We start from the raw sequence: 13,896 nt of genomic DNA, 5'->3' as shown, positions 1-13,896 counted from the left end.
TAAAACCAACAAGGGAGAGAGTCTCTTATCAAGATGGTGTCATTATCTGAGGTATCTTAAAGGCAGAGGTGACATTCCATTGCTTTTGCCATATTTTATTGGTTAAAAGCAAGTCACAGGTCTCACCCACACTCAAATGAGGGTGTTATATATGGGGCATGAATACTAGGAGGTGGCCATCTTAGCCTCTGTCTGCCACACCACTCCTAATTTTTAATTCCAGCTGTACTGCTCTAGTTCTCTTCCAAACAGAAAACAGAATCATCTCTATTGATTCAAGAGATTTTAATGAAAAGAAAATTTACAGTTATGTGGTCAAAGTTAAAGGAATTTATAAAGAGGTTCCTAGAGACCAGCTATTGTGGTAAAAATAGACCTGATGATATTCTGCCTACATGCCCTTTATCCAGTAAGTGCATCCCTCCCTCAAGGACTGCCAAGTGTTAACTGATAATGGCTCATGGCTGCCTCTTTTCTGGGGAATGCCTGATTGCTTTCAGTCAAGGTGGGGAAGCAGCAAATCTAAGAGTATATGCCCCCTCGTCCCTAGCATGACTTTCTCTCATGGAGTTAAAATAGGCTGAACCTCTTTCCTTAAGGGTACAATTCATGTCCCAGAGCCCCCATGGAATCAGATTAAAGCTGACTCCAGCTGAGACCACCTCTTTGCTTCCCGCCCTTTTCTTCTCTCCTCTGAGAGAAGGAAATCAACTGCATCTGAATCCCTGTTTCAGTCTTTGCTTCTAGGATGCCCACCTTAAGACTGGCAGGAAAACATTACAACTCATAAGCCTGAAGGAGTAAGGAGAGGAAACAGTGTTGTTACTAAGGCCAGTGGTATCTGGAGGCTTGCAGATAGAGCTATGGTCATTTGCTTGGCTACTGCTAACGATCAGGGTAGGAGTTGAGAAGAAATATGCTGTTCTGTCTCTCCCCTTTCCCCAAAACTGCATCCTTTTAGTGAAACCCAACGTAACACTTGCCAACAATGTGCTGGCAGTCAATGGAGGTAAGCCTTTTAGGGCCCTGAGCAGAGGGAAGAAAGTAGAATCAATGGGAAAAGGAGGAATAGAAAGTGACCAGCAAAACAGCCTCATATGATTACAAATGTTTTTTCTCTCCTGCAGTCCAGCCATCATATTAGTACTAGACTGATATTTATCAAATATTTATTTGATCATGCCCATTTCCCAGCTTCAAATCCTGTTTCTCATTGCTTAAGGAAGTGATCCATAAAATTTCTGAATCATGTATTCCATTGATTAAAACAAACTCTAAATATGTGCCTCCAGTTTATATATTTATTCTTTTATAAACTACTTAAATTTACTATCATTAACTAATAATTCAGAGCAAGAACTACATACACTTGATATAGAATATCCTATAGTGATTGCATGTATCAATCCATATTTCAAGAAGTCTTAATAAGTTTTAATTATCTTGGGCAATTATTAACATGTGATAAGATTGCCACCATTTTAAGCAAGCATGATGGCCAACGGGAACCTCAGACTAGGAGAAAAATGTGCCACCTCTGCTATTTCCTGGTGTTTGGTTGCCTACATTATTATTTTTTTTTTACATTCAATAAGATTTCTTTGCAGTAATCCATTGGAGAGGTAGGGAGAGTTAAAATTAAATATTATCATCTAAAATTCACTTAACCAGACCCATGTGAACCAAAAGTGTTGTAACAACCTGGAAATGAATAAATGAGGGAGGATGAGACAATTGACCCCTCTGCATTGTGGGAATCCTGCCATTCCCATCAGATGCCTTGTGAATTGCACATAACATATGACTATCTTTTATATGGAGCAAGAGAGGGCTTTTATGGAGTATAGGATTCCCATAGAGCCAGCCGATGCTTTGGAAAGAACACTGATTGAAGAATAAATTGTCTATCTCAGGAAGTTGATAAAGCAGCTTCACAATATTAGAAGAGCTGTCACCATTGTTTTACTGTCTGACTTGTGAACCTGTGAGAGTTATTGACTCGTGTATGAATCCTCAGATAAACAGATTTGAAAGATGACTGTGTGTTCTTGGAGGGTAATATGCTCAGACTGTGCAGATTTCAAATACAGAAGACATTTAAATGGACTTTGTAGAAGTTTGGTCTTAATAGTGACACATCTAAGAGGTTTTCAGTTGGTAGTGAAAGCATGAATGATTTTATCTGGAGATAAGTCAGAACACAATAACAATAGCTACCACTTTCAGAGCATCCACAATATACCTGGTATTGTGGTAATCACGTTACATATATTATTTAATCTGCTCTTTACAGCGACTCTTCAAGATAGGTATTACTATCTGAGACATTAAATACCCTGCCCAAGGATACATGGTCAGTGAATGGAGGAGTAGGGATTTGAATCTGGAATTCTCTGTCTCCTTGGCAGAGTCTTTTTGCATTATACCTCACAATCAAGACTGATATTAGAGACGTCCCATATTCCATCGTAGCTTGCATAGTATTTTACATACAATATGTATGTAAAAATACAATATGTATTTCCTAACACATATTAAAACTGTCGATTTGGAAGAGATGGACATAGCATTAGCCTATAAGGATAGGGAAAGTTAGAAGGACAGTGATGGCTCTTGGAGATAGGAGAGGCCAGTGAAGGCTGCAGAAGAGGAGAGTAGATTCCAAGGAGCTAGTTAATGCATTGGGAAAAGCAGAATTCAGGAAGATATTTATTGAAGAATAAGCTGTTCTTATCAAACAGTTGATAAAGAGAGTTTGTAACACACTTACAAACCTGTCTGAACACAAAGCCATCTTCCCACCGGCTGATTTTTTCCCTCCCTTGGTTTTGTTGTAAATTTCATTTTCTGTATACTCTGTCACCTATGTTGCTGTAGTGATTGATCTGCTCACAACTTGTAAAATAGAGGGAAAATGGTTTTGAAGCTATAGATTTATAATTTGTGCATTTTCTGTATTTGAATATAATTTATTTACAAATAGAAGGGATGTATGACTCTGTACAGAGGTTGAAATAAATCAAGGATATTTGTTGTATCCACTGTTTCTTGGTATATTTGAACAGCTCTCCAACTAAAGGTTTTACCTGTGGTAAAAATAGCTTTGGGCTGGCAGATAGAAAACTGGTACTCCAGTCCCAGCTCTGCCATTAGAATAATTGCATAATATTGGCAAGCTGCCAATCCTCTCTGAGCTTGAATTTTTTCACCTGTAAAAAACAAATGTCCCAAAGTCGCTATTAATGTTCACTTTGGTAGAAGATAGAGCAGTTCTCATCCTAAAACTAATTTCCCCACATATATTAAAATCAGAATTGTAACTCTCCAAAACTACAAATTTCCATTCCCTAATATTTTAGAACTGAGGTTGGTAAACATTTTCTGAAGAGGGCCACATAATAAATATTTTAGGCTTTGTGGTACTTGCAGTCTCTATTGCAACTACTCAATTCTGCCATTGTAGTGAAAGCAACCGCAGATAAATACATCAGTATATAAATGAAGAAGCATGCCTGTGTTCCAATAAAATGCTATTGGTGTGCATGAGTGTGTGTGTGTGAGAGAGAGAGAAATACATAAATACATAAATGAATAAGCATGCCTGTGTTCCAATAAAATGCTATTGGTGTGATTGTGTGTGTGTGTGTGTGTGTGTGTGTGTAATGTGTAATGTTGAAGCATAGCCATCATCCTGTAAAAGAGGTGTCATGCTGTACTCAGTTGAACCTGGTGTAGTGCTGGTACCAAGGGGAAGCTCACTAAATATTTGTGGAAGAAGGGAAGGAGAGAGAGGGGAATTATTCCCATTTTATAGATGAAGAAATTCCACTGCAGAGCCCCAATGCCATGTGAGGTTGAGGAAGCCATTGTCATTTTCCTTAATGAATCTACAAAGACACAGAATTTCATAAGCAAGGTATTGAATTTTGCTCCTAAGAGAATCTTACAGGTCCAGTCCTCTTCAGAGAAGGAGAGCACCGGTGGCCTCTGGTGGATTACTGGGACTCTGGGATGCAAAGTGTTATTGTAAAGGATATCACATGGAGTTAGGCAGGGGTGGGGGGCCCACAGTGCTTAAATGTAGCTGCTGTTTCCACAAGTTCAGAATAGGAAGCTTTGTGTTTTTCCTCCCTATCACTTTCCCCCTTTTGATTCTGAGTTCTGATATAGCAGGTGGGAGTGGGAAAGGGAAAGGTGAGAATAGGCTCATGCATTTGGGGACAGGGACTCAGATGCTGGGCCTCTGTCTTGGAGCCGGCTTGCTGATGGCATTTTGAGAAGATGCACAAAGTTTTAGGGGTGGGAAATTTGGCTGTTTCTTCAGAAAGAACAATATACTTCTCCATGCCGTCACATAGGAGTTGAGTTGGATTTTTAGTCTTGAAAACTTGAGATGTGATTAAATTGATGAACCAACAATCATCTGTACAATTTCACACAAGTCATACACTTATTGAAGAGCTGGGTTACAGTTTGCAGCCTATTGAACTAATTCATTAATTTTATTTCACAGGCTAAACATTTTACTATGCAAATGTATGCAAATCATACAAGAAAATAGTGTTCTTAACCAAGTGCACCAGCACCTGTTTTTTGTTTGTTTGTTTTGATTTGTTTCACTGGACCTGTGTCACCAGGTTGGAAAGTGCGATAAATACCTTCAATATTTGAAACTGTCAAACCATTTTCTGAAGGGTGATTGGGAGGCTTTCTCCTTTGACAAATATTGCAGTGATTGGCACTTCTTTTTTCTTCTTTTACTTGCCTAAAACAGAATGAAGAAGATGAGCAACATTTATGAGTCTGCTGCCAACACACTCGGAATCTTTAACAGCCCCTGCCTGACCAAAGTTGAGCTGCGTGTGGCGTGCAAAGGCATTTCTGACAGAGATGCCCTTTCCAAACCAGACCCCTGTGTCATCCTCAAGATGCAGTCTCACGGGCAGTGGTTTGAGGTAGGCATGTCCAATGAAATGGACAGAAGCATGGCTGGATGATTGGCTCAAAAATGTTTTGATATTTTATATCTTCAGGTGGTTTATTTTGATGAAGTAAAAAATTTGATAAGTGAATATGATCACATTTCTATCATGAGGTTTTGATGTTGCTGTTTTGATGTTGTGGATATTTTGACATTTACCCTTAATTCACGAGCCTAAGACTTTTTAGGTGTTTTTGTTAATTACCAAGAAATACTCACAATATACTCTTCATCCTATGCCCACTCATTGGCAACATATAAGTAGCAAGAGGACCAGGAACAGACATGAACCCAGGCCCCAGACTGGACTGGGGTGAGAAAGTTCCAAAAACCAGTTCCAGAGACAAAGTCTTGTGGCCAAGACAGAGTTCAGATTAGACTTAATTAGAATTTTGGGAATGGTAGCTTTGAGGAAACAGGTTTTAGGGGGTTGAGAGACAGAAGTGACTACTCAGATGGAATGAGCTCAGGAGATGAGAGTCCTATCCATAGGTTCTGAATTGAGAGAGGGAACCAAGAGGACAGGTTTGAGCAAGTCAGTTCCATGAAATCTGTCTGCAGTAGAGGGACAAACTCCAGTTTTGGGAGGTAGGTGGAGCTATTTACTATTCAGGGTAGCTGACCAGAACTGAGGAGTAGGGACCAAGACTGAAGTCCAGTTCTGTGACCAAGCCCAAAACAGGGTGACTGTTGGACGGAGCTGACACAGGACAAGTCATAGGTCTTTAGAGAAACATACATTCTAGGTAGTGTTGTGGACCCAAGAGAGCCACATGGGAACCCAACAATAATAATTAAACTCAGTCTTCGGGACTGAAGAAATGACTCATTCTAAGCCCCATGGGTTTATGTGGCTGAGTGGGATGGTTACCTCAGTCTGAGTTGGTTGAGGACTGGAGAAAGATGAATCCTGCATGTGGAAATCATGAGCAGATTCAGAAGTAAGGAGATGGGGATGGCAGAAATAGGAGGAAAGAGCTGGGGGCCTACAAGCTCATAAGGCCAGCATACAGTTTTAACTAGCTTTGTGAAGGTAGCAAAACCACATTCAGACATTCCCCAAAACTCATGTGTAAAATATCCACTCAGAATGTTTCCTAACACACACTGTTTGCTGTGCTTGGGCAAGGCAGCTGCTCCCTTGGCAGTGGTGTGAATGGAATGGCATTTCTGTGAGTCATTCTTCAAAGAGAGATGGGCCCCCAAGTTGTTAAGAGATGACTTGGGTTTTAAAAAAAGTTTATTCTGGGAAGGATTTATTCATTTTTGTGCCTGCTAGACTCTAACTGATCACGGACCCAGTGGAGAGAAGCTCTAGGAAAAACAGTGGGGTTCTTTGTATCAACTGTGCTACACTTGGCCAGATGCTTCTGTGACTGATGGTGGTACCTGGGGAAGAACAAGGGGACACATCATGAAATATTTATTTTTTGGAGCAAGAACTTAAAACAATATGACCTAAACCTTCTTGGGTACTTTTTAAGTGCCAGGCACTAGTCTGAGTGCTTTACATGAAATTACCAATTTAGTCCTTTCAAAAATTCTACAAGATATTATCCCCATTTCACAGGCAAGGAAATGGAAAGATAAAAAGATTAAGGATTTTCCCAAGAGCAGTCAGCTTGTAAGTGGAAAAGCTAATATTTAAACCCATACATTGGAGCTCCAGAACCTGAGATCTTTATTACTATTTTATAATTATGCTGGACACTGGTATCAGTCTTTGATGGTTTGTGTGGCAATATTTCAGGTTGAATTCCGCAGCTAGGTTTTGTTTATTTAAAATTCAAAACAAATCGAATGAGGACTGATTTTAAGGTTTTTTTCCTTTTTTTTTGCACCTAGGTACCTAGTCTAAGTAAGCCTTGTTTTTAAAGATCTAACTGATGTAAATGGAGAAATAGGGAGAAGAGGATGTAGCAGAAGAAGCAGTTCTTATTCTAAGAAAATAAATAACTCAGAATAAGGGATTTGAAGCCATGTTGATCAGAGCACAAATAGACCTGTTTTGGATCCATTGGACCAAATTCTTTAAGCCTTTAATACTACTCTCACCTGTTCATAAACAGCCAGAAGGTGCCACCCTAAGAGACAGTCTTCCACTCTATAGTAGAAACAAGGTTCAAAAGACCCGAGAGGCAGCATGTTTAATTGTATGGAGATATGTAATATCAGCCACTTTTTTGAAAGAAAGGCTTGATAGCAGTTAGTGAGCAGGTGAAATTTAGGTGAGGAGTCAACATGCATAGAAAATGAATGCAGATAGGCAGGTTGGGGAATCTTAATTTAACTTCAGGCCTATCGAAGGCTTAGAATGTAAATATAAAACAGTATTCATGGGTGTCTTAATGCATAGTATCTTTTCTTTCCCCTTCTAAATATTCTCATTGACTTTGTTAGTAAGTCTCACTATTTTTTATTTAACAAAACTAAATGGAATGCCTACATTACAAAAAAAAGTAACTTCTTGGAAATTACAGGCAAGAAATCCATCTACTTATAACCCCTTAACATAATTCAACTATTATTTGTATATATTTATTTTAGCCTTCTTCTTCTGGTATGCATCTTCTCATATGATTATTAGCATGCTTACAAAATTTTCTTTCCTAATTTTATTGCTTAGTAGTATGTGCTTTTCCTCACATTGCTATAATATTGATCATTGTAATTTCAAAGCTGCATAATATCCCATCAAATGGATTTAAATTTGTCAATTTTTTCACATTGAAATAGCTTCCAGATATACCCTATTTTAAGTAATCCACAATAAACATCCTTGTGCATAAGGATTTTCCTTTCTTTTTGGATGAGTTCCTACAAATAGTTCTGTTAAGTAGAACTGGTGGGACAAATAATAGGAAGCTTTTCAGGATTTTGATATATGTTGTCAAGTAATTTTTCCAAAGTGTCCTATTACAGTGTTACTATAGCACACAGCTACCACAAACTTTGCCACCTGTGCACAGTGATAGGAACCTTGTGCCACAGTGTAAATTGATTCATAGCTTCCTTTATCTAGAAAGTCTCACTCTATAACCAATAATATCAGCTTAATTTCTAGCTTGCTTAGTCATATGGTTCATTTATATTATGGTACTTACAGAAGCAGTTTAACAAATTTTGCTCTCTTAACAATATACAGCAAGGATACAATAAAAATAAATAAAGTGCATGCCAGGTGGCTAAGATAAATAATTAGATAATTAGTAACAAAGAAGCTGAAAATACTGAAAACCTAAATAGAGGCTGTGAAGAAACCCAGGAATGAACAACAGGAACTCTGCTTAGGGCTGGAGCAGTCATGTGCTGGAATCAGCTTACATAGTCTCCTGAGAGCACACTGTTAAATATTCAGGAATTTTGCAAGTCGGGGAGTATTTACACCACAGACATTGGCAAATGTTTCAAATCAAGGGTTCTGCCCTTTCCCCAAACCTCTAAGGGAGCCAGCACTCCTCTGGGTGAGAGGGACAAAAGGAGAAGATGGCAGTCCCAGAACCAAACAGCTGGGCCATCTAGCAGAAGCTGGATCATAGTTGGAGGACCCTTCAAGGCAGCATTTCCAGCCCTGCCTGCAACTCCTCTATTTTTCCTACTCATACCAGATGGGTCCTTCAACCTGCCTCAGCCTCCCAAAGTGCTGAAATTACAGGTGTGAGCCACCATGCCTGGCTGGAAATGTTTTTATTAGGTGAAAACTTACAGTAAATCTTTAATAATGGCCATGATTTTTATTGACAGGAGGGAATAAAAAAACTTATGACTTTGAAATACATTGCAAACTGAGAGTTTCATTTCATACTCTTTCCTTTCCCTAATTTAGGATCATATCCTTTAAAAAAAATCCCTCTTCATCAACTCCTGGCTATGTAATGATGGCAGTAGATGGTGACAGTTAAGTGTAATGATAATTTAGAATGCTTTTCATCTTCCATTAAGGAGTGGAAATAATATCTTCCTGCTTTCTGGTGAGTTCTGATGTGTTCACTGGCTCCTGGAACTAAGCATCATAATCGAGTGGTACAAACACTTCTCAGAGAGTCAGAAGGCAAGGACTCTTGTAAGCTGAAGACCTATATTCAGTTCACTGGAGCATGTGCTCTATTCCTGGGCATGCCTGGGTAGAACCAAGCTCGTGAGTGTGTGGCCCTTGTCAGTGACCCTATGATTGGCAGAGTACTTGTTCTCATTGGGAACACCCAAATTATACTCCAAAGTTCTAGGAGGTTACTTCAATCAATATTAATTCAATTTTTTCATTGAATTTTAATACACAATTATTGAGATCTTTCTTGGAAGCTCTAAGTAATTCGGAAAACTACCTACCTTTGGATCAATTCCATATGGAAACATGTTATGATGAACCATGGGATTTCGTGAGTTGTTGGTAATTATTGTTAGTGATGATTAGTGTGGTTATATGTAACACATCAATTATCAGTGGACTCTACTACAAGATTATTGTTTGTTGCAATAATATATCCATATAGTATTTTATATTCACAATATCCATCTACTTATGTTATTTCCTGCTGATAATAGCTCTGTGGAAAAGCAACACAGCTATTTAAATTAACCCCAGCATGTGTTGAGCACCATGGCTTGTGTCCTCAAAAACCTCAGTGTCCAGTAATCTCACACTATCTTAGAGATAGAGAGCTGGGGTCTCAGACAGTCATGTGACCTTGAGAAAGAGGACTCAACATGAGATCTTGACTTAAATCTTTTTCTTCCCCTGAATGTGTGGTAGGACGACCACCTCAAGGGTGCCTAGGTTACCTTTATGTGGAGGCGGACTAAAATAAACCATGCCATAATGGTGGTTGCACTAATTTATATCCCCACCAACAGTGTACAAGGGTTCCCTTTTTTCCACATCCTCGCCAGCATTTGTTATTGCCTGTCTTTGGATACAAGCCATTTTAAGTGGGATGAGATGATATCTCACTGTAGTTTTGCTTTGCATTTTTCTGATGATCAGTGATGTTGAGCACCTTTTCATATGCCTGTTTGCCATTTGTATGTCTTCTTCTGAGAACTATCTATTCATATCTTTTGCCCATTTTTGATGAGATCATTAGTTTTTTTTTTTCCTATAGAGTTGTTTGAACTCCTTATAATTCTGGTGATTAATCCCGATCCCTCCACTATTTTTCATTTTCTCTTCCCCCTCCCCACTCCACTTCCCAGACGTAGGATTTGGTCACCATATGACCTAGCATCCCTGTTAGCAGCACAGAAGGGATAATGTGTGCCCATGTTGTTGAGCTTGCCCAGAGAAGTGGGCTTTGGAATTTTCTGGGCTAGAGGGCTTGTGGAATAACTCTAAAAAACAGGTTCCTCTCATACTTGGGATAATAGTGGGCCAGCACCCTTTCATGTATTAAACCATGAGGATAAAACTCAAAATAGCAATTTTACCTGTACCTAAGATATTCAATTTTCCATTGCTTCAAAGCCTAGAACTTTTATGAAAATGGGATGAGCAATATTAACATTTATGTGATGAATTAAAGTAGACATCAATCTGTGTTGATGCCAGTGTGTATTAGTTATTTTACATATTTACATATTTTACATTCTATCCTCACAATTACTCTGCAATAAAAGCTTTACTAACTAGAAAAGATAGCTAAGGCTTGAGAATTAATACATTGCCCAGGGTCATACAACTAGTAAACAGTAAAGCTGGAATCCGGTTGCTTCCAAAGTCCATGTTATTTCTGCTTTATCAAAGCTTGCAAACTTGAATCTGGTGGCCTTTCTGTTGCCTGCAGACATATTTTGTCTAGTCTTCACAGTGTTCCAACAAGCTTTGTAGTAGTTGCCAAAACTTAAAGATCATGAGATTTTTCATAAAACTCCAGATCTCTGGTTTTTTATGAAAAAAAAACAGAAAATCTGGCAGTGTGGGGTCTTTAATCCTATGGCAACAATGAGCTGGTGAAAATTACCATCTTCTCTCCTTAACAAAATATGAGGTTTGTGCTTGTGCCTCCTGCTAGTCAGCCTGCCTCACTCACTTGCCCTACAAAAGTGGCTCCTGGAGGCATTTGAGTTTAGACTATATTCCCACACTCCCTTGGCTAGGTCTCTGAACACTGTTAACCTCCCAGTTGTGGACATAGACCAGAGCTAGAAAATGAAAATTAATTCAATTAAAACTTTCTCTCTGGATATCACAAACTTCTTTCTCGAAAGATTTTCTGTTCACACTTTGTTGACTTGCAACGTTTGGATGGGTAACACCTAGCATGACAGATGATAAAAAACAACAGTTTTCTTCACTTGTTCACAAAGTTTCCACTGTGATTTTGCATCAGACTCCCATGTGGGAAAACTTTGATGTTGCTTTATACCTCCCCCTTAACACATCCTTAATAAGAATAATTTCTTAAAAAAAACAAGAAAAAGAAAGTTGATCTTGGTGATATTAGAAATCTTACCCTGAGCATTGAATATAAGAGAAAACAAAATCAAATATTACAGCCAGAGAATATTTTCTCCTTGTTGCCTGAGGTTATGTCCCTGTGACCAGAGGCTGATGGTTCCATGATGTTCAATTTTTTAAGTGATGCACTTAGATATAGGAAAATAAGATTACTGGATTGCATATGTGACTAATTGGATTCCTTATAATTAAAATCTCAACATTTTCAATGTCATAACGTCTGCAAACAGAATTACACAAGAAGGGAAATTCAGGTTACAGATGAGCAAAAAGTATTTGAGTTGAAATCTGTGTTGGCTCTTAATTAATTCTCTTGTATACCCTGAAGATAATTTCACCAGGCAGAGGAATAACATCTGGTTTCGTGCACAGAGGAAAACACCATGACATTAGCCTTACTCCCATCCTTAGCCTCAAGAGCTGGCAAGCCACATTCTGGGCATTCAAATGGAACATTAGTCCCCAGCAGTTTTTATAGTGTACCTTGAGTCCCATGCTGGTCATTTGAAAGATGGAATTACAGATTGGAGGGTTTGAGAGGACATGTACAATTAGGAGTCTTCTGCCTCTAGATTGAATCACCTTCAACATTTCAAAGGAGGTGTTTTTGACACTTTTCCTGGGTGCCTATTTGCATGTTTAACTAGACTCACGATTGATAATTATCTCCCTAAAAATCATATTTCCTTTGTAATTTCAATCTATTTTATCTCTTTATTAATTACAATGATGATTTATTTGTAATACCTTCAATATATTGAGAGTACCTAAGCTATGTATCAGGTACTCTCCTAAGCACTTTATATATATTGTCATATTTAATTATCAAAACAATCTTGCAACTTGGGCTCATCTGTATTTTATTTTTTCCATCCTCTTTTTTTTTCTTTAAGAGACAGAGTCTCTCTCTTGTTGCCCAGGTTGGAGTGCAGTGGTGCAATCATAGCTCAAATTCTTCACTTGTTCACAAAGTTTCCACTGTGATTTTGCATCAGACTCCCATTGGGAAAACTTTGATGGGAAAACTGCAGCCTCAAATTCCCAGGATCAAAGAATCTTCCTACCTCAGCCTCCCAACTAGCTAGGACTATAGGCCCATGCCACCACACCTGGCTAATTTTATTTTTTGTAGAAATGGAATCTCGATATATTGCTTAGCTGGTCTCAAACTCCTGGCCTTCAGCAATCCTCCTGCCTTGGCCTCCTGAAGTGCTGGGATTACAGGTGTGAGCCACTGTGCCCAGCCTATTTTTTTTTTTTTCTATCTTTATTGAGGTATAGTAGACAAAAAAAATTGTATATAGTGCAGAGGCACAGAGGTGTTAAGTAACTTGCTCCAGGTCACACAAGTGGTAAGTGAAGGAGATGTGACAAATTGAACCCAGACTGTCTGACTGCAAAACTGTGCTCCTGCTATCCTTCACTGTCCTCCTCTCAGAATAATGAGCATCAGAGTGTTTGTTATGCACCATATGCTAAGTCATTACATGCATATTCATATAATCCTCATGACAGTATTGTAAGATAGGGACTGTGATAACCCATTCTACAGGTGAGAAAACTGACATTCACATAGGAAATGTATATGTTCAAGGTCACAAGACTAGTGAGAAGTGGTTTAGGATTTGAACTCATATCTTTGTGTCTCCAATACCCATGTTGTCTTCATGACATTGCACCTCTTTCATCCGGTTCTCCGTGGAGGCAGAATAACCCAACGAATTACCACTAGTCTATAAAATTGATATGTTTTTCTCTCCTTTGGTTCTAGGCATCCAAATTATTCCTTTCATCAATATCCTCATCTAAAACCATGTGTTTCATGTTGATCTGGAGTATGTGGTATTGATATTCCTGCCCGCTAGGAATCTGCCCTCTTTTGTATCCAGCATTTACTTCTATTAAGCCTGTCTTTAAACCAAATTCTTAATCATTCCCAAAATTAAACACTCGTTTTTCTGGCCATGGATTTTAGAGTGAGTATTCCTGAACATTTTGTAGAGAAAAACTATGTTTAATGTCTAAGATCGTGAGGTAAATAAAGGTCATGGTGTTGGTAGGTCCCTGATCTCAGGATGGTAAAATAAGGTAAGGCATCCATGCCTCTTAAAATGTGGCACCAGGAGGTATCAAGTACAATGGAAATTTCATCAAGGGAGAAACAGTGGAGCAATAACATCAGGGACCTGCACTATTTACTTCTATTAATACCTTCTATAACTCCATTAAGAATGGTCATGTGGTTTGTGATCAATTAAAACTCAGATATTTTCTATGCAAACTGTGCCAAGACAAGATTTTGCTATTTGACACTTGTGCAATTATTTTTTTTTACTCTTTACATACATATTTTCCCTATTAGCGTTCACCTTTGTGGTTTGTAGGGGACTTACATTGTTTGCACCTCAATTTCTCATCTTTTGTGTCAGGTTTGTGCTATTAGTTTGGCTTCATTTAGTAG

At 38.6% G+C, this 13,896-nt stretch overlaps 1 protein-coding gene across 1 annotated transcript in view; it reads left to right on the top strand.

Moving 5' to 3' along the window:
* CPNE4 (copine 4) overlaps nucleotides 1-13,896 on the top strand; it is a 659,177-nt gene that overhangs the window by 262,174 nt on the left and 383,107 nt on the right. The window contains exon 8 of the mRNA XM_017891576.1: nucleotides 4,775-4,955. Coding sequence (XP_017747065.1) covers nucleotides 4,776-4,955 — 180 coding nt within the window. The 5' untranslated portion in view covers nucleotide 4,775. The remainder of the gene's footprint in view (nucleotides 1-4,774; nucleotides 4,956-13,896) is intronic.

This window comes from Rhinopithecus bieti, unplaced genomic scaffold (genome assembly GCF_001698545.2).
Source record: "Rhinopithecus bieti isolate Rb0 unplaced genomic scaffold, ASM169854v2 scaffold_21219, whole genome shotgun sequence".
Lineage (NCBI taxonomy): Eukaryota > Metazoa > Chordata > Mammalia > Primates > Cercopithecidae > Rhinopithecus > Rhinopithecus bieti.
Note: the sequence above shows the minus strand (reverse complement) of the source record. Positions and strands in the feature narration are given on the sequence as shown.